At 54.8% G+C, this 19,437-nt stretch overlaps 6 protein-coding genes across 6 annotated transcripts in view; 2 read left to right on the forward strand and 4 right to left on the reverse strand.

The window, feature by feature from the left end:
- GUITHDRAFT_142121 (hypothetical protein) overlaps positions 1-1,109 on the reverse strand; it is a gene marked incomplete at both ends in the record, with an annotated part of 2,257 nt that extends 1,148 nt beyond the window's left edge. The window contains 5 exons of the mRNA XM_005828113.1: positions 53-98; positions 431-481; positions 752-815; positions 849-925; positions 1,076-1,109. Coding sequence (XP_005828170.1) covers positions 53-98; positions 431-481; positions 752-815; positions 849-925; positions 1,076-1,109 — 272 coding nt within the window. The remainder of the gene's footprint in view (positions 1-52; positions 99-430; positions 482-751; positions 816-848; positions 926-1,075) is intronic.
- A 620-nt stretch (positions 1,110-1,729) lies between these two features.
- Positions 1,730-3,177, reverse strand: GUITHDRAFT_112664 (hypothetical protein; the record flags this gene model as incomplete). The annotated part of the gene is made up of 6 exons (XM_005828114.1): positions 1,730-1,813; positions 1,868-2,023; positions 2,078-2,158; positions 2,210-2,323; positions 2,376-2,401; positions 2,544-3,177. 6 exons carry the CDS (start codon positions 3,175-3,177, stop codon positions 1,730-1,732), a joined length of 1,095 nt encoding a protein of 364 aa, XP_005828171.1.
- Positions 3,178-3,989: 812 nt separating this feature from the next.
- On the reverse strand, positions 3,990-6,971 carry GUITHDRAFT_142123 (hypothetical protein; the record flags this gene model as incomplete). Its single annotated transcript, XM_005828115.1, has 5 exons — positions 3,990-5,363; positions 5,419-5,475; positions 5,524-5,951; positions 6,006-6,363; positions 6,411-6,971. 5 exons carry the CDS (start codon positions 6,969-6,971, stop codon positions 3,990-3,992), a joined length of 2,778 nt encoding a protein of 925 aa, XP_005828172.1.
- Positions 6,972-8,715: 1,744 nt separating this feature from the next.
- Positions 8,716-10,739, forward strand: GUITHDRAFT_164429 (hypothetical protein; the record flags this gene model as incomplete). The annotated part of the gene is made up of 17 exons (XM_005828116.1): positions 8,716-8,791; positions 8,842-8,886; positions 8,939-8,992; positions 9,043-9,126; positions 9,176-9,272; positions 9,316-9,364; positions 9,412-9,440; positions 9,487-9,555; positions 9,601-9,643; positions 9,690-9,759; positions 9,806-9,866; positions 9,920-9,990; positions 10,044-10,092; positions 10,145-10,207; positions 10,255-10,312; positions 10,580-10,647; positions 10,692-10,739. Exons 1-17 carry the CDS (start codon positions 8,739-8,741, stop codon positions 10,737-10,739), a joined length of 1,011 nt encoding a protein of 336 aa, XP_005828173.1. The 5' UTR covers positions 8,716-8,738.
- A 1,044-nt stretch (positions 10,740-11,783) lies between these two features.
- GUITHDRAFT_142125 (hypothetical protein) lies at positions 11,784-13,979 on the reverse strand (the record flags this gene model as incomplete). Its single annotated transcript, XM_005828117.1, has 1 exon — positions 11,784-13,979. One exon carries the CDS (start codon positions 13,977-13,979, stop codon positions 11,784-11,786), a length of 2,196 nt encoding a protein of 731 aa, XP_005828174.1.
- Positions 13,980-14,784: 805 nt separating this feature from the next.
- Positions 14,785-19,437, forward strand: part of GUITHDRAFT_142126 (hypothetical protein) — a gene marked incomplete at both ends in the record, with an annotated part of 6,717 nt that continues 2,064 nt past the window's right edge. The window contains 15 exons of the mRNA XM_005828118.1: positions 14,785-15,063; positions 15,108-15,224; positions 15,362-15,550; positions 15,638-15,747; positions 15,805-15,874; positions 15,926-16,015; positions 16,566-16,589; positions 16,644-16,851; positions 17,102-17,147; positions 17,432-17,552; positions 17,795-17,850; positions 17,893-17,977; positions 18,305-18,347; positions 18,624-18,982; positions 19,328-19,420. Coding sequence (XP_005828175.1) covers positions 14,785-15,063; positions 15,108-15,224; positions 15,362-15,550; positions 15,638-15,747; positions 15,805-15,874; positions 15,926-16,015; positions 16,566-16,589; positions 16,644-16,851; positions 17,102-17,147; positions 17,432-17,552; positions 17,795-17,850; positions 17,893-17,977; positions 18,305-18,347; positions 18,624-18,982; positions 19,328-19,420 — 1,890 coding nt within the window. The remainder of the gene's footprint in view (positions 15,064-15,107; positions 15,225-15,361; positions 15,551-15,637; positions 15,748-15,804; positions 15,875-15,925; positions 16,016-16,565; positions 16,590-16,643; positions 16,852-17,101; positions 17,148-17,431; positions 17,553-17,794; positions 17,851-17,892; positions 17,978-18,304; positions 18,348-18,623; positions 18,983-19,327; positions 19,421-19,437) is intronic.

Genomic DNA, 19,437 nt, shown 5'->3' on the forward strand with positions numbered 1-19,437 from the left:
TCCTCCTCCTCCTCCTCCTCCTCCTCCTCCTCCTCCTCCTAATCTCTCCTACCTTCGGAACGGCCACACAGTGTAATTCGCTGCGTTCAACCTGATGACTGGAGAGAGATGCGTAAGCGACGAGGAAAACAGGAGAAGAATGACAGGAGGACGAGGGCGAGGAGGAGGACGAGGGCGAGGACGAGAAGCAGAAGGAGGAGGAGGATCAGGAGGACGAGGACGAGAAGGAGGACGAGAAGGAGGACGAGGACGAGGGCGAGGACGAGAAGGAGGACGAGGAGCAGGAGGAAGAAGAAGAGGAGCAGGAGCAGGAGCAGGAGCAGGAGCAGGAGCAGGAGCAGGAGCAGGAGCAGGAGCAGGAGCAGGAGGAGGGAGAGACAGAGGGAGGAGCAGAGCTTGCCATCGGTGGTCAGATCGTAGGCGCGTTGACTTCTCTCGTCCATGGCCAAGATGGCCCGGAAGTAGCTCATGGTGTCTCGGACTGACAAGGCGAGGAAAGAGATTCAAGAGAGGAGGTGAGAGGGAGACGAGGAGGGAAGAGAAGAATGGAGGAAGCGGGGGGTGCAGGGCAGGCGAAAGAAGGAGCAGGAGAGTTTGGGGATTGAAGAGCTGGGGGTGATAGGCAGGAAGGAGAAGGACGACAATATTGGGCGAGGATACGACGAGCTAGGGAAGGAGACTGTAGGTAGACGAACGGAGTGGAAGAGGAGAGGAGCACAGGGAGAGGCTGGTAGAGGAAGTCTGCACTTACATTCTTTGGAGTAGTTGATGGAGACGATCGGATTCGGCCCATCATCCTGCCCTCCAACTTTATCCTACCGCCATGCTCGTTCCACCAAGCGTTTCACCTGCTCCATCGGTACCACATCCCGCCATTCCGGTCGTTCACTGTAGGAGTATCCGTCCATCTCCTGGGCAAGGTCAACTGCCGGAGGGCACAGAGCATGCAAGCAATGTGAATCTTCCTCCCCCCTTTCTCCCGCCTTCCTGCACCTCATCCCTGCATGCTCTACCCGCCTCCGTTCCTGCCTCCCTTCCTGCCTCCCTTCCTGCCTACCAACTAACACGCACATACCGAACCTGTCCCTCGGGTCTTCTTTGACTGTCATCGTCTTCTCATCCCCTTCCTCCCCTCTCTTCTCCCCCCTCTCCTCCTCGCCCATCCCATCTCTGCCATTTTTTTGTCCATTCACTCCTTCTCATCCCCCTCATTCTCTGTGAATTCCGTTAATGCCGCAACAGCTGTCTCAACGGTCACTGAGCGGCTCACAGAGTCACATGCTGGCCGCGGGCCCGGGTGAGTGCACTGGCAGGATTGAACTGAGCTCAAGGTTACCAGTACCGGCAGCGGTACCCGATGGCCCATCCCGGGCCCGGCACGAACTTCCGGGAAGCGCCCGGCGGCCACGGCGCGCGGCCACCGCCGCCGCCGCCGCGCGCGGCGGCGCCGGGCGGCCCGGCCCCGAACAAATGCGCCGCTGATGTCAGACTGCCGCCGTGCAAACTTATTTGCCTGAGCCTGGCAACTTGGCGAGTCCCCTGGGGGGGCACGCCTGAAAACCTTCAAGTGACTGCTGCTGCTGCTTCATTTCCAGTTAGAGTTGGGACATTCATATAGGAGTGAGCGCGGTGAGCCAGGTTCACTGTCATGGCAGCTTTACCCAAACAATCAAATACATGCGATACACAGTCTAGTTGCAAGTTGTTACACAGACAGCGCGCAGTCGCTTTATTGCGAGACGCCGTTGCAATGATTGACAATCTTCTTCTTGATCTCCTTGATCACGGTGATCTCCTTCTGATATGGTTGGATCTGTGACAACAGAAAGATGAGATACAGTTTTCACTTTCAAAGACACCATCTCACCTCAAGATTGTACGCCGAGGTCTCCTCCTCGTAGTTCTTCTTGGCGATCTTCAGCTGCCCTGCAACCTTCTCTCTTGCTAGGGATTGGGTGAGCTTTTCAGACTTTGCCTTGTCTTGGGCATTCGCCAGGGAGACCAGTTGCTTCTCCCAGTGCACCTGCAAGGCTCGCGTAAGAAAGCAGATGCAAGCTGCATGTCGGACGCGCCCTACCATCTTTTCATTGGTTGACTTGACCAGATCACTCTCCTGATTGTACACGGTTTCCAAGTTCTTAAGGCGGTTGTCGATCTCCTGCAGCAGGGTGAGGAAACCATTCTCGTTGGGACAACGTCACATTCTTACGTCAAGGATCTCCTGCAAGATCTTGGCGACTTCGGAGCTCTGGCTGCCCAAGTCGCTGTTGGCCAACGTCTCCAATCGAGCTTTGCCGACAGTCTGCTGAGCCAGCACAGAGTTCTGCAGCCGGTTGATTTTTGCCTTGAGAAAAGCTTGCTTCCTCGACTGCAACCTTCACGCAGATGTTAAGACAGGAATCTGCACCAAGAGCTGAGAACTTACGAGCTGGAATCAAACGCCATCTGTTGACTTGGAGATGATCCCGACGAGCCAGAGGAGGAGGAGGAGGAGGAGGAGGAGGAGGAGGAGGAGGAGGAAGAGGAGGAGGAAGAAGAGGCACCAAGTCCATTGGACACTACGCCAACCATCTTCATGATCTCAAGGATCAATTCCTTCTCAGATTCGAGGCTGGCCTTGTCAACTGCATTGTTCTTGGTGGTCTTTTCCAAGTCTGAGGAAGCCTGCTTGTGTGCTGTTTGCCACTTGTCATACTCCTGTCTCGCAAACTTGGCTCCTTCCTTGGCCTCTTTCTCCTTCTGCTCGGTCAGGCGATACTTGGACTCGGTATCCAGCCACTTGGACTTGATTGCCTCATATTCCTGCTGTGTCTGGGAAATGGTCTTGTTGACTTGAGTCTCCTCAACAATGAGCTTCTTCAGGAGCTGATCAAATTTGGAGATGATAATGTCCGCCTTCTTGCACAGCTGCGAGTCCGATGCCAACTGGCTGCCCATCCAGCCCTGGTGGTTAGCGAGGGACAGCATCTGCGTCCTTGCCCTGTCGCTGTCGACGTCCAAGAGAGTGTCAGGCCTGTCGTGCCAGTCGTCCAGTTTCTTCAGCATGGAGGAGACCGGCATCGATGCTCCCTTCTTGGCAAACTCCAATGCCAGGCTGTCCAACTTGGACATAGGGGATCCTGCCAAGAGCTCCTTGCGCTGGTCTGCAGGAGCAAACAGCGCCAGAGACGCAACCATGGCAAGGAGGATGGATCCGACAACCAGCAGAGGTCGGAAGCGACCCGAGGAGGAGGAGGAGGAGGAGGCAGGAGCGACCGACTCGTACGAGGGAAGCGCCATGCCGCACGACGATACCCGAAATAGAGCAGGACCTCCTCGACGAGGGCGCCGGATGATCCCAGATGAATGGGGGGGTTCTGATGACCCTCACGAAGTTTTCTTGAGGGTGGGGGTGACAGAAATACCCTCATTTTATCACTTATAATGAGGGGTAGTAAGGGAAATAGAAGGGGTCACCAGAAAGATGTCAACCTTACAAGGTAGGGGTAGAAATCTTGTTTCTATAACGGGGTGAAGATTTTGAGGGGGTAGGGGTACCACGGGTGCTTCCTTGACCCCTACATAGCAGAAGAAAGGCTGGGGAGTACTGTGCCGCCCGTGGGTTGGTAAGAGGGGTGGGGGGTACTGAAAGGAGGGGCTCATAGAACAGTTGAAATGCCACCGGGGTGGGGGTCCCCGACGGAGAATAGAATCACACTGGCAGGCCCGGCCCCGCGGCCGCCCCGGCGGACTCTGGGCCGGGCCCGGCCGGGCGATCGGCGGATCATGCGGGATGACTCGCGGCCTGCGCAGCCACTGCTGAGCCGAGGCGGATGCGGAGAGTGGCGGGCGGAGGTCCTGCGAGCAGTACGGTGTACGGGAGGGCTTGGAAAGCTCAGGCTGGGATCACCCTGAGGCTCCGGGCCCGCTTCGACTGAGGTTCAGACTTAAGTTTCACAAAGGCACTCTCATACACAGCAGACTTAACTACAGGCTAGAATGTGGGCTTATCATGACGGTGAAGCTACCATGGGGACAGGGTTGGCGCCAACCTTGGTAAGCGCCTCCCCCGAGCGCAGCCACGGCATCGTCATCTCCTCCTCGTACTGTATGTGCCCCACCATATAGTCGTTGAGGCGTTCTAGAGCGTCGACGACCTGGCCCATCTCCTTGGTGTTGAGAACCATCTCTTCTCCTGCCCTGTTCCTCTCATGCAGCTGCTGCAACAAGCGCCCGACACGAGCATTCAGCGCCTCCACTCCCTTGTGCCTCGTTGGATCTAGTACACTGTCCACAGCCTCCGCACTCTGGGGGAAAAGCGCCTTGACGAGGGGAAACAGCATCTGGTCCTCAACCCTCTCGTGATCCTCCAGGAATTCCATGTATTGGTCAAACCTCCCTCGCAGCGTCTCCACTCCGATGCTCTCCGCCTGAGCCGCAGAGTTCGCCATCTCCAGCAACGTGTTGAGCTCCTCCCGCACCACATCATGCTGCTTGAGCCAGAACTGAATGAGCCGTTCCTGCTGCTCCTTGTGCAGCTGGATCCCTTGCTCGATCTGGTTCAGCATATCCATCACAACCTGCTTGTCTTCGCTGGTTACCAACACAGCCCTGGGAGAAGCGTCTGTGTCCTTGCTGCAGCTTCCAAGAGGCGCGGCAGGCACGTAACCGTCCGGCATGGCTGCTCGTCCTGGTGAAGGAGACTTGCCGAGTTTCTGAGCCAGGGCTCCTTGCACTTGATCCTTGAGCCGGTCCACATGCTGCTTCGCGTTCCGAGCCTGCAGGATCTTCCCAAGCTGCTGCTGCAAGATTGCCTCCTCGCCGATGGGAGCATCCCCCACGGCCTTGACGGCATCGATGGCGTGTCCGATACATTGCTCGCACTGCATGCTGAGGGACGACAACTGTGAGCACAGAGCATCGAGCGTGTTTGGCGTCTCCTGCTTGATCCGAATGCCCGAGAAGAGCTCTTCTGCATGGGACTGGAGGCGGAGGGTGAAGGACTCCATCTGGCCAACAAACAGCTTGCACTGCATCAGCCGCTCAAGCGAAGCCACTTTGCGGCGAATGATCTCCTGCTGCCTCTCCAGCTCGAAGAAGAGGATGATACTGGTGGCAGTGGCCCCTTCGACGGGGGGGCGACAGCCTTGGTGGATGGTGATGGAGGCATGTCCTTCGGAACGAGCAGACATCAATGGATGGGGCTCAGACACCAGGAACGACAGCCACGGGTCGTTGCTCCTGGAGAGATGTAGCACAGACATGGCCACCCACTCCGGCATTGTCACCGGGATATGCACAACTGGTTGCTGCCCGCTGTCAGTCGAGGTGCCATCCAGCCATTCGTGGAAGCAGATTGAGTCGATATGATCGGCAAGAACCGCCTGCAAGGTCAAGTCAGCCCCACTCTCCATGTGCTCTGCAGCGGTTGGCGGGTACCCGAACAAACGAGTCATCAGTCTTGGAGCAGAATCTTCCCCTCTGCCTGAAATAATTCTGCAGACGAAATAAGTCAACAGAACTTTCACACGGTCGAGAGTACACCTGAAGGTGGTTCGGATAATAAAAGGAGATTTCCGTTGAATTCCCACCAATCTTATCGTAACAGCACACAACAGTCGCCGCATCATCCTGGAGATCGACAGGTAAGCTGAATATCTTGAGGGTTGCTTCATCATAGACTACCTGGTCACCACTCGAAACATTTTTGCTCATCCATGAAACGATGAGCGACGACGTCAAACTTTCAGGGAAGACGTTCTGCAAAGCTTGCTGCCACGCGACCGAATCTCTTTCGCAACTGGCGAGCGATTGAGTCAGAGGTCTGTGAGCATCGAACACTGGAGCATACAGTTCACTTAGAGTCGCAAGCTTCAGTTTCATTGGCGAGTCGGACGCGGTTGCACCTTCATGGTTCAGTCCCACGATGATGATCCGAAGCCTTTCCGAACTTTCATCGTAAGTCTTTGCTTCTGCCCAACGACAGACTGTCAAGCGAAGCCGATTACACCAAGGAACTTGTCAACCTTTGTAGTTCAGGGTCGATGGCTCACAGCAGCCTCCTGATTCTGCAATGCTGACGCTGAAGGTGAAAGAAGACTCCGAGCCCGAGTTGCTGAGCGAGTTGCTTCTGCTCCGGACCAACTCAGGGTTCCGCTCGGAGTCCGAGACACTAAGATGGATCAGAAGAGTGAAGGCAAGTGCAAACTGTCTCACCTCTTGTCGTCCGAAAACTTGAAAGATGAGCTGGAAAGCAACCGTGATGTCAGTAACAAGAGCGTTCATTGGAACAACCGCCAACCTTGAGTTTGAAATCAATCCACTGGGTGTAGAAAGAAAGGAGCAGTTCCTCAGGAAATCGTCTGATATCACCTCGAATGAAACCTGCCGAGCAGTGAATAGAAGAACTTCATAGACATCTGTCAGCTTACGGAATCTTCTGCTAGCTCGAGCCCCTGGGTGAAAGAGACGATCGTGATGATGTCTTTCTTCAGAGACGACATCACGTCGTCATCCACTCTGTGCGACAAGATGATTCGGATCCTCTCATGAGTTTCCGGCGTTCTCATATATTCCAGCCTGCACAGCATTTGTTTGAAATCCTGGAGACATTCCTTGGTTGGAAATGTCCCTGAATCGATTCGCCGATGAAGTAGTCGCTTGAGGTGTAGCAGTTTTGCACTCAACGACCCACGATCGCAAGAAGCAAGGTTACCCTGGAAGCCGAGCAGCATGTCTCTGCTCTTGGGAACTTTCCCTACACTTTCAGGGCGCGAGTAGAGGCCGGAGAATCTCCCTCCCAACGTGGACCGCATGCTGGGTTGCTCGAAGTGTGGCGAATGGGCCTGTTCATGAGCGTGCAAGTTGAAGGTCAACTCGTCCAGCCTCCGACTGAGACTCGCGTTCTCCTGCTTCAGCATCGACAGCTGCATCTGACGGAACTCCTCCGTGTCCACGGCGCTCGTTGCATCTGCAGCGTCTGGGCCAGACATCCTTGCTATCCTGCGCGATAAAACATTCAGACTGAGAACCCAGAGACTACCACCCTTCTCCTCGTCCTCGTCCTCGTCCTCGTCCTCCTCAATGTGCTAGATTTTCTATCGAGATCTTTCCACTTGCTTCTATGCTACATACATTAATCTGTTCCGACCTCAAATAATGTTCGAGATCAGAAAGTGCGGTTGGCCTCTACCTCTGCTTCTTGACTCAATTCGAGGTACAGCTGCTGTCAGAACATCATCCCCAAGGACAGCGCTGCTTGATCGCTCGAAGATCAATGTCTGGAGCTTCAGCAGCAGAGCCTCTCTCATACCTTATCCAAATTCTCACCATTCTCACCCACCTCCAACACTATCAAAATTGTGATACATTCTTGAAATCTCATCAGCTTTGGTCCGACACATCATTAAAATAAGCCCGCTGATACAATACGTATCCATTCTTAATCATTATTGGTCAACGTTTCCCGCCGTGCCTGCTCCTGCCCCTGCCCCTGCCTCCCTGTTTGTTTTTTGCCATTTGCCGCCTTCTCTTCCGTCCATGTGTCCAACTGATCCTTCCTCCTGCCTAGAACATCCTCCTCTGATTTTTTCTCTGTGCCCTATTGCTGCTGCTGCTGCTCCCGCTCCCGCTTCTCCTCCTCCTCCTCCTCTGCCCTCGCAGTTCCCTCCTTGCGTGCCATTAGAACACTCCTACTGCAGCGTTACTTCCTCGCGGCGGGGGTCCTGCAATCCCTGATGATTGGACCAACTGAACTAGACCCCAAACTTTACACCTAGAGAACCTACTAAAAACTATCACTTTATATTTTTTTATATCAAAATTTAGTTTATATCTCTACTGCCTTGGTGATTGGGGACCCAGACACGAAATTAAGCTGGAGTGTGCATAGCCCCCCTATCAAGGTTGTATGGCATATAGGGCTTCATAGGACTCAAGCTATAGTAAACTTGGTACATCATAGTGGACCTGCTAGAGACCTTCTATGTCTACCCGTCCTAGAAAATAAGGTGTATCGCCTAGCAAGAAGATATGACCAAAGGACATAGGAATTTCATAGGGGATACGAAACAATGTCCTATCACAGCTCGCACCCAATAGCCCTCATCCCCCTTGTTCCCAAGGGCGAAAGATGAAAGAATAATATGGAGGAGGAGGAGGAGGAGGAGGAGGAGGAGGAGGTGAGGTAGGAGGAGGGAGCCGACGAGCGTAAGAAGTAGCAAGGAGAGGGTTGAGATCCAGAATCGGGACGAGATGGGACAAAATTGAGACGATGAGGCGCAGGATCTTGGAACAGGATGTAAGCAACGAGGAATGGAAGATGGAGGAAGGAGGAGGCAGATGATTTCGGTTGGAGAGAATGGGAGAGCTGAATGTAGATAAGTGCGTGAGGAGAATCGGGATGTTGAATGCTGCGACCGAGGGTGAACACTTGATACATAGTAGAAGAAGGTGAGAGGGCAGGAGCGGTACGATGAAAGAGAGGATCATATGCAAGGAGTTCCAAGAAAGGAGCTGAGGACGGAGGAGAGCACAGAGATAGACATGGAGGAGGCAGCATCCCTTTGATCGAAGGCAGGATAGAAGACATAGAGGGTCGACGAGACAACAGTGAGTGTGCCAGCCGCGGAAAGATTTTGCAATGTAGCGGCGATATAGTGGGAGAACTAGGACATCTATGATGAGTGTTGGTGAATTTTATATCATTTACCTTCTCTTCGTTCTTTCTCTTTGTCTTCAAGGTTTCTCGGGCGCATTAGATGAAATCTTGGTTGATACTTGCCAGTGCGCTGGTGTGTTGTTCGGATGTAAGGTATGCTGGGGCGCGCTATGCTCTGTCTTCCTCCTCACCCTCCGGCACAGAGGTTTTGTTGTGAATCCTAGCCGCTTTCCTTCCATCAACTCCAGGTTGCACTTCGAGATCAATCCACCCCTTCGATCTCGCGTCACCTTGCCCCAGGACCCGGCTGTGCCCGGAGCATTGTGCGAGCGGGGTGAAACTGTACAAGATGAGGTGATGTGATGAGAAGCCCGGAGCTCTTGTTGGGTTGATGGCATGCACAGGCATCATACGAGGAAGAACACTCGACCGATCGTCGCTCAGACGTCCAAGGGAGACATGCAGAACGAGCTTACAGTCGCTGAGATGTAGCCCATGATACCTCTATCCGTCTCCTGCTGACTTCGCCTCCCGCAGCCAAGAGAAGCTCGTCACCTTCTCCAAGATACGTCAGACGCTCATGGCCTTTGTGGCGGCAACAGGAGCGGGAATCCTTGCTTTCGGGATTGAGCAGGTGGTGACGCGGAGGAAGGAGAGGGAAGTGACGATTACTGCAGGGTGGGACTTACCTGATCCTGGAGACATTGAAGCGATCGTTGGGGATAGGTGTGCCGTCTCGCCCTCAACTGCTCGCGACTGACTTCTTCCCGCAGCGACCTTCGTCGATCTTATCGACTTCCTGGTGAGGACAAGGACAGGACTGTGTCGCCACCTTTGACTTGCAGCAGACGAAATGGGCGGCAGCGTCCAACTTTACTGGAGTCCTGGTGACAGCGGTGGCAGCCACGGTCTTGCAGGTCGCCGTTGACGCTAAGGTGTGAAGTCAGTGACTTGTCCAGTAGATCTTGCCGATCTTCAACGGCATCCTGCTATCCATGGGAATCGGTAAACTACCACCCCCTAGCCCTCTCTTGTCTCAGCCTGCCTCCAGGTTGCATGTGGGGAGCAGTCAAAGGTGTGGCGATCGCTTCCTTCGCCGCAACAACCTCAGCTGTCATCTGGTGCTCCCTCCCAGCTTGTTCCTTGCTCCACTGAGCCCGCCTCCAGCCTGCTGATCTCAAGATACGGTCTGCGCGAGATGATCGCCGGGAAGGAGCCTGCCCTGCTGGTACGTGCCAGCTCCTCCTCTGCAGCCGCCTGCCAGTCTCACGCGACTTTCAGACTGCTGTCGGAGAGAGCATCGGGGCATCTAACCAGAAGTCCCTGCTCGTCGTGTCCCTCTTCCGCCTGAGGTCAGCCTGTCGTTCCCAGCTTCTGCCCTACTCAGACGCCTGCTGCCCTTCAGCCCTGTCATCCCATACTGCTGGTCAAACTACCTCCTCGGCCTCACCAAGGTCAGCACAATCCTGCAGCTGTTTCTCAGCAGGAGATGCTGAAGTGAGGCAGGTGAGGCTCATCCCCTACATCCTCGGTACGATGCTCGGGACTCTGCCCGCGCTGTCTGTGTTTGTAAGTCCGCTGCCGACCCTCTCCTCCTCCCTCACCATCCCCTCAAGGTTTCGGCCGGCATGGTTGGCAAGAAGATGTCAGAGGGTACCGCGTCTGCTCCGCCAGGTCTGTTGATGTTGATGTTGATGTTGATGCCGGTGCCAGTGGTCAAGACCATGGGGGATGGAGATGATGAAGATGAAGATGGATATGACAAAGATGATGATAACGCAATCTTTATGAGACGAGATTATGATGATTGAGATGTTGATGATGATGTTGGAGGAGGACGTGATGATGTTGGAGACGATGCGGATGCTAGTGTTGTTGATGAGGTGGAAGTGATGGAGACGGAGATGATGATGCTGGTGTTGTTGTTGATGTTTCATCTAGAGCTTGTCCTTCTCGGCATCTTGGCTACCGTCGGAGTTCTTTCAATCATCGGCAAGATCTCCCAACAGGTCCCTTGCCTCCCTCCTTGCTCACTTGCTGACCATCGTTGCAGGAACTAGCAAAGATTGCTTCCAAGGAGAAGGGCGACATGGACATGTAACATGTAACAACGATCTGAGGTTAGAGACGCTTCTTACAATAAAGACTGGTGCGAGTGGGGGAAGGCAAAGCTTCAAGACTCTTGACAACAATTCAAGTTCATTATCATAGTTGACACCGGCATTCTTCCAGATATGCCGCAAGTTTGACATGCCTGTAATGGTCAAGCATGTGTTAAAGAAGGGAGGAAACAGCCTTCCTGCCTGCTCTATCCCTCAAGCTCGCATGCCTCAGGCCTATCGATCGAACGCTCATCGTGCGTTGCACATAGCGGAATTAAAAGCATGAAGGGTGTCGTCACTGGCATTTTGAGCTCTACAAGAGACAAGAGATCGAAGGAAACGCATCTCCTCGTCCTACAACTACTTTGCCTCCCTCCCTCTCTCCCTCCCTCTCTCCCTCCCCCTCTCCCTCCCCCTCCCCCTCTCCCTCTCCCTCCCCCTCTCCCTCTCCCTCTCCCTCTCCCTCTCCCTCTCCCTCTCCCTCTCCCTCTCCCTCTCCCTCTCCACTCACCGACATTGCCGGATTCGCACGTGAGCTACAAGCGACACTGGCTCAATTTTTACTCAAAGTTAAGTTATATTGTAACGAGGGACATTTGGCCCGAGAGGACCCAAACTTAACTGAAATCTTCACTTAACTGCAGGCCCAGTACGAGGATCGGACCAGCCTCAGTCACGGTCCGAGACGGTGAGCCCGGCGGCCCGCCGGGTGGCACTCAGTTCAGCGAGCTCATGATGATGATCCGCAAGCTACCAGAGACTCTTGAACCGCGGCGTCCCGGCGTCACCGTCACGTGAAGAGCAAACCGGCGAGCCTCGGAGGCCGGCGGCCCGAGTCGGAGCCCGGGAAGCCGGAGGCTAGTAGTCGGAGTGGGCCGTGAGGATTTCAAGTTCAATTCATTCAATTGAATAATAAGTTAGAGTTACTAAGTAAAGGCCGCGATCGCCGGTAGCACCGGGCCCGCCCCCCTCCGCTCGGTCGCCGGCGGGCCGGGCCGGGTTAAGGAGGCGCGTTGCGGCACTCACATGATCGAGCCCGAAGTTCACTGATGGTAGTAAAATCCCGGCGGCGACCCATTGGCTTCGCTCATGATGACAAGTGGGCTGATCTGTCCAGAGCTCAAGTCCGAAAGGCCCCGAGCTTGTAGCAGGGCCGGCGCCCTCTGAGTCAAGTCGCTGATCCTGCTCTCTACGACCTGCAGCTTTCTGTTCATGGCGGTGATGAGCTTCGAGTTCTCGATCTTGATGAACTCGCCCACAGCCTTGATGAGCTTGTTGGCATCCTGCTGAGAGGAGGAGGAGGTGGCCGTGGAGGGCGGCCTCTCCTCAACCTTGGAGGCACCTGAGAGTCGCGGGGCTACCCCAGAGCTGGACAGGCTCTGCATGAGCAGGGAGTTCCTGGCGGAGCGGAGCAACTGAGAGACGTTCATGTTGGCTCGTCGTCGGCTCATCAACCTCTTGGCCATGTAGAACCATCGGACCGTGGACGTGCTCAAGTCCGCCTGCTCCTTCTCTACGAAGGCCTTGCAGGAGCGCGAGAGGTCTGAGAACTCCTCGAAGAGATCGCTGGGAAACTCGCTGAGCACATCGAAGAAAGTGTCTGCGAAGATGACGATGCAGACGACGGAGCTGGTGGAGACGTACTCACACTCCATGCCATGCTCTCCTCTCCATCGAGGGTCTCCGACCAGGCAAGACTCTCCGAAGCAGTCCGTCTCGTTGAGCACGGCGACGGTGCTGCCATTCTGAAGAAGAACTCGGACGCAGCCCTTGCGGATGATGTAGACGCGGTCACAGACTTGATCCATGGTGGCGATGGGAACGTTCGCGTCGAAGGTTTCAACCAGAGACTCCTCGAACATCCGGACCAGCAGCCGGTCCTTCAGGGGATGAACTACCGCCTTGAAGAGAGCGATCGAGCCAAGGTAGTCCTTGAACATGTTGAGGTAGATCGGCGATCTCAGCTGGCGGGGAATGTGGCTGATCATGCCGAGCTGCCTGTTCCGCTCCTGCTGGACTGCGTAGTCCAAGTCCAGCCAGCTGATGATCTTCGTCCTCATGGAGTGTGGGACGTGTGCCCCCCTCAGGAAGTCCCTGACCTCTCGCCGCGCGTCCTCGCACTCGCGCTTGAGCTGCGAGGCCTTCAGGTGCATCGTCTGCACCTCCGACAACATCGTGCCGAACACCATGACGCCAACAAACATGCTGCCGATGGTGTACAGGCGCTCGTAGGTGTTCTGCGGCGTGATCTCCCCGAAGCCAACAGTAGCAAAGATGGTGTTGGTGAAGTATATCATCACGACGTAGCTTCCGAAGGGGCTGCCATCGCAGGGCAGCGATCGGCTTGTCAAGAACTCGCACACTTGCTCTTCAGTCGACGACAGTTGCTTGACTAGCCAGAAGAGACACGACGTCGTATGGACCACCAGGAAAACGTAGACAATCATCTGCAGCGTCCGCAAGACGTATCCTGGCAACCTGATCTTCTCTTCAGCCCACTCCATGAAGGTCCTGGCTGCGCCGATCTTGAGTAGCCTTGAAAGTCGGAGGAGTCGGAAGGGCTTCACGAGCCTGAGCAATTGAAGATTCCCAAGGTGCTGATTGCTATTCGCTGTTTCTTCCGTGCATCCCGCGACGACGATGTACTCCATGAGCGAGGTCGGGATGGACGTTACCGCATCAAAGAGGAAGGAACCCTTGAGGTAGTTCCACCAGCTCGACCGCAAGGACTCCTCATACACGCCGTCGACCATCGTTCCCGAGCAGAAGGAGATCAGCAGCTGGAAGACGAAGAAAATGTCGACGAACACGTCGAACTTGATGGTGGGTAGAGAGGAACAAGGCGGAGTGTTCCAGTAAAAGCAAACTTCGAACTGTATCACGATGGCGGTGTACAGGAGCAGCAAGGCGCCTATCAAGGCTACTATCTTGGCAAAGGCAGATTCAGGGTGAACCAGCCAGGCCTGCGTGGCTTTCGGGCCGCCGAAGAATCTCGCGAAGAACGTCTTGTTCTTTCCTGCGTTGTCGTACAAGCTCTGGAAGTGAAGGTGCCCGCCCGAGCGTCTCGCTACCTGCAGCGACGGGTCTGGAAAGTTGGGTCGGAATCCTGAGATGTCGAAGGGGGAGCGAGCGGCTGAGTTCGTCCTCCCTAGGGGAGAAGCTACCTCCCCTTCCTCGGGAACTCCGATCACCAGCTCTCCCACCAAGTTGAAATCCTTCCAAGACGTACTCTTCTGCATTCTCAGTCGCGGAGATGGCGGTTGTCCGGAGTTGTGCGCACGAGAGCCCTTCGGTCGTAGAAGGGGAAGAGGTGAAAAGAGAGGAGGTGGTAAGGGGAGGAGGAGTGAAAGGCAGGAAAAGGTAAGCGGAGGAGGACGTAGGCAAGGGCAGAAGAAAGGGAGGAGGATGAAAGAGAGGAGGAGGTAAGAGAGGAGGAGGTAAGAGAGGAGGAGGTAAGAGAGGAGGAGCCAAGGGAGAGGAGGCGGGAGGGGGGGAGGAGACGGAGAGCGGAGACCAAGGCCGAACTGAAAGCGAGGTTTGAAAGCGCGAATTTCAACTGTTGAGACATCAATATTTGAAGTTGGTGTACCCTTCCAGAAAATCTACAAAGATATCTTTATTTCTGTAATCAGATGAGTACCCCTGAAAAATCCTGCCTGCTCCTCGTATGTTACCGGTACAGATTACTTCTGCTTTTGAACACCCTATTTTCAACTGAAAATTGTAGGTAGGGTAGTCGGAACTTCATTTTGTCGTCGGGGGTATTTCGATTCAAATAATTTCCCGATTGTATGGCCCCGCTTGCACATTCTGTACTTGAAATCCCGAGGCGGACCGGGCCTCCTCACTTGAGTGAAATAGAAACAAAAACGTCATTCTTGAGGGAACGGGCAGCGGGGAATGCGAGGAAGGGAAAGAGGAGGAGGAGGAGGAGGAGGAGGAGGAGGCGGGGGGGGGGGGGGGAGGAGCTGATAGTAGGATATCGTATGGATCCAGCTGAGCTGAGCTGAGCTGAGGAAACTGAAAAAACAGCCCACCTTCAGCATGCCGCGTACTCTGGAGGAGATACGAGCAGCAGCAAAAGCTGGCAAGGAGCAAGGGGCGTCGGGCAGGCCGAAGGATCCCGAGCCATCATCGAAGCCAAGCAAAGGCACCAAGCCGAGCACGAATGGCAGCACCGCGCTCGTCGTCTCATCGTCGGGGAACGGGGCAGCCAAGTATCCGGGCCGCATGAAAGCGTCAGAGGCAGCGTCGCAATGGACTGAGTCCAGAGCGCTAGTCCCTTCCAAGGGCAAAGACCTGACGCCCATGCAGACACCCAAGGTCTGTGAGCTCCCATGAGCTGACGACGAGCTAATGTCTTTCAGGCTGTCCCGAAGACTTCTTGGAAGCGAACTGATGTGGAGGACGACGGAAGTCAGAGACTTGACTTAGTGTCGCAAACAAACAGCCTCGGCATGCCCAAGTTCTCGTCGGGTAAGAACGTGAGCAGCTTCTCAGCGTTCGCCGAACAAGAAGACGGAAGCAGCAGCCGAGCATCTACACCAGAGACGCTGCCGGTGCCTTATCGCTTACGCTCTTCCTCGCCTTGTCTCTTTGACTCTCTGGCGTCTCCAAACAGGAAGAAGCTCCTGCGATGCACGGAGTTGGAGAAGCTGCTTCGGCAGCTTTCGACATGACAGTCAACCATTGCAAGTTGCTCATTCTTATCAGCAAATACGCGCAATGTGCGCTGACGGCGGAAGACAACGAGTCGTGGATAAGGCAGGTGCCGTTATGGGTCCTTATCTACGAGGGTATCATGAAAGAGGTAAGGCAGTGTTGAGTTAGGCAGTAACTAGATGACCTCAAACTATGCACTGATGACGTCTGGTTTGACACATGGCGTGTCGTGCAGGTTATACAGTTCGACTACGCTCCTTGTTCTGTCCTCCTCTCCTACGACGGGAGCTCACGGCGAATGTTCTTGAACATCTCACAAGAAGCCAAGTCAGCCATCGAGGACTTGTACACTCGATCTTGTCGCCTCCCACTCCTCGTCTGCTCTGACGTGTGACGGTCCAGGAGGGAACAAAGTCTCCTCAATGGGCTCAAGCTCTCGTCCGAGGACTATCAGTCAGTGACCTCCTTCCAGGTCCGTCCGGGGCCCGTCGGACAGTTGCGCAGCTGACCTGCTAGCTGGCAGGTCTCCCTCAAGGGGCTGCAGTTCCTGAAGACCCTCCCCAACAGTCTCTTTGAGGAGGTCAACCAGTTCCTTTACGCGCCGAATGCTCCGGTAGACCGTGGACGAAGAGAAAGTTTGAGGGACTGACTCGTTCTCCTGTTTCTTCTACTGCTCCTCCTGCTTCTTCTACTGCTCCTCCTGCTCTTCCTTCTGCTCCTCCTTCTGCTCTTACTCCTTCTGCTGCTCCTGCTGCTCCTCCTGCTGCTCCTCCTCCTGCTCCTGCTCCTCCTTCTGCTACTCCTTCTGCTCCTACTCCTGCTGCTCCTCCTGCTGCTCCTCCTGCTGCTCCTGCTGCTCCTCCTTCTTCTCCTTCTGCTCCTACTCCTGCTCCTACTCCTGCTGCTCCTTCTGCTGCTCCTTCTGCTCCTCCTTCTGCTCCTCCTTCTGCTCCTACTCCTTCTTCTCCTTCTGCTCCTACTCCTGCTGCTGCCCCTGCCCCTGCCCTGCCCCTGCCTGTGCTGCTCCTCCGCTCGTTCACCTCTATGTTTCTTCTTTCTCCTCCTCCTCCTCCTCCTCCTCCTGCTCCTCCGCCTCCTCCTCCTCCTCCTCCTCCGCCGCCTCCTCCTCCTCCTCCTCCTCCTCCTCTCCTCCTCGAACACAGCACTACGACTCCGAGCTCCTTGAGGTAATCAAGTCATCTCCTCCTCGACCGCCCTTGATCTTGTGCTCTCGTGACCAGGTCTTCTTCGACGGGGAGAATTTTCTGCTGCGCTCCAAGAGCGGCTTCCAGCGGATGTCAGATGTGACGGATGTCGAGGATGTGTCCTACGTTTCGAGCCCCTTCCTGCCTGACTCCCTCCGGACGCGCTGGGGAAAGCCGATGATCTCCAATGCTCACCGAGCAGCGGAGTCGAGCGCGGCAGCTGCGACTATACGGAAAGATCTCGGTAGAGGAAGAAGAGAGGAGAGGAGAAGAGGGAGGGAGGGAGGGAGGGAGGGAAGAGAGGGGAGGGAGGGGAAGGAACTTGGTAGAGGAGGGAGAGAGGGGAGAGGGGGAGGGAGGAAAGAAGGGGGAGTGAGACGAAGGAGGGAACGAGAAGGAGGGAGGAAGGAGGGTAAGAGGGGAGGATGGAAGGAAGGGAAAGGATCAGGAGGGGGGGAGGGAGAGAGAGGGGAGAGGCTAACTGGATTTGGTAGATGAGGCGATTGTTCTCTCTTACTGCACCGTCCTTGTTGGAGAATGGTTGGTGGAGGGGATGCTGAGGGATACTGAGAAGTTGACATTTATCCTGCTCCTCCTCTTCTCTCTTCTCTCCTGTTCCCTGCTTCTCTCCGACATTTTCCTCCGATATACTTCCCTCCTCTTTGTTCTTGCTGCCGCTGCCGCTGCCGCTGCTGCTGCTGCTGATGCTCCTCCTCCTCCTCCTCCTCCTCCTCCTCCTGCCCTTCATCACCCATCCTTTTTGGTCCTGTTCTCCCTTTTCTTCCTTTTTGTCTTCCCCTTTCCTCTTCTCTCTTCATCCTCAGGGTTCCGTTCGGTGCCAACAACATCGTAGCTCTCAACGAGCGACTCGGGGCGTTTGACAGATGTCAAGGAGGACTTTTTACAGCCTTGGTGGACAAACATCCGTCGGATACCAACTTCAAAGTGTGACGCGTTTAAGTGAAGCTTTTTAAAGCGATGATGATGATGATGATGATGATGATTGAGATGATGATGATTGTGATGATGATGATGATGATGATGATGATGATGATGATGATGATGATGATGATGATGATGATGATGATAACGAAGACGAAGACGAAGACGACGACGACGATGATGATGAGAATCGTGATCGTGGTGTCTGTGTTGTTGTCAGTTGCCGTGATGATGATGAAGTCAAGGTCATGATGTTGCTGCTGCCGCTGCTTCTTCCCTCGTTTCCCTCGTCCTCTCGCATGTGAGAAAGTTGGCAGGTTCCAGCAGGCTTGACATCCATCAGAATCATCGACTTCAACCTTGTCCGTTTCATCAACTTCGAGGCAGAAATCAACTTCCCCGAGGAGGATGGAATGGTTCAGATTGAGGTATATATTCTCCTTCCTCTCCTTCCTCTCCTTCTCCCCTCCCTCCTCTCCTCTCATTCGCTCTCTTGTTTTCTCTCCTCTGCCCTCCTCTGCTCTCCTGTCCCCTCCTTTCTTTCCCCCCTCCATCTCCTCCTCTCCTCGCTCTCCTTACACTCTTGTCTCCCTGCCCTCCCTCCTGTCTTTACCATCTTTCTCTGTCCGTCCCTGGTCCACCACGACCTTGCGAATATCCTCTTCCTCTCTCATGCCCTCCACTTCTGCATCCACTTCCTCTGTCTCCTCCTCGCTCTCCTTCCTTCTCCTTCCCGCTCATGACTAGGTCGCCAGCACTTTGGCATGCACATCAATGTTGACGGAACCATCTTCTACGGTACGAGGGGAGGGGAGGGGAGGTGGGAGGGGAGACAAGAACGAGGACGAAAGGAGGAAGAGCAGCAGCAGAAGCAGCAGCATCACGAAGGAATTGTGTGTGGGGGGAGGTTGGTGGGGGGAAGGAGGAGCAGGAGGATGAGGATGAGGAGGGGGAGGGGGAGGGGGAGGGGGAGGGGGAAAAGGAGGAGCAAGTGGGGGAGGGGGAGGGGTAGTGAGAAGAGGACGAGCATGAACAGCAGCAGGAAGGGATTTGTCTCTTGCTAACTCGTCCCAGGGCTCAAGGTAGAGGCGATCGTCGATCACGGAGCTTCAGATATCTCGCTCGACAACCTCTCGAGAGTCTTGGTGGACGTTCAGGTCAGGACCGTCTCCTGCGCCTGTCAACCCTCAGCTGCTCTACCCCAGCTGGACTCGAGCAAGATCCTCAACGACCTGCTCACCAACTACCAGCGGGGGCTGCTGGATGTTCTCTTCCTCGGAGACTCCGACCAGCGCAACAAGTTGGGCCTGCTGGGCAGGGTGCTGGGACTGAGTTATGTCAGGTACTGCATGGTAGTTGCCGACCGGATCCAGCCGAAGATGCCGGCGCAGGCGTATGTGGACAGAGACAAGTATGAGAACGAGCTGAAGCAGGTGAGCGAGAGAAGATGGAGATGTTTGTGCTGGTTGTGAACTGAGTTGTGGTGGGAAGAGTTGATGATGATAGAGATGATGATGATGATGGTGGTTATGATGATGATGATGATGATGATGGTTATGATGATGATGATGATGATGGAGATGATGGAGATGATGGAGAAGGAGGATTTAATGATGATGATTATAAAGGAGATGTTGCTGGTGATGATGATGGAAATGACGACAACGATGGTGGTGGTGGTGGTGATGATGATGATGATAGAGATGATGATGGTAATGTTCATGTTCAAGATGAATATTTGGTTACTCGCACTTAACACGTTTTTTTTTCCATCAAAGGTCATCGGCGATCTCTACATGGCGCACGACATCGGGCAGGAGGATTTGATTATTGTCGGCAAAGATGGTCTGATCCTAGTGGGTCCCAACGCGGTTGTCTTGGAACCCCT

The sequence above is a fragment of the Guillardia theta genome, assembly GCF_000315625.1.
Source record: "Guillardia theta CCMP2712 unplaced genomic scaffold GUITHscaffold_61, whole genome shotgun sequence".
Classification (NCBI taxonomy): Eukaryota; class Cryptophyceae; order Pyrenomonadales; family Geminigeraceae; genus Guillardia; species Guillardia theta.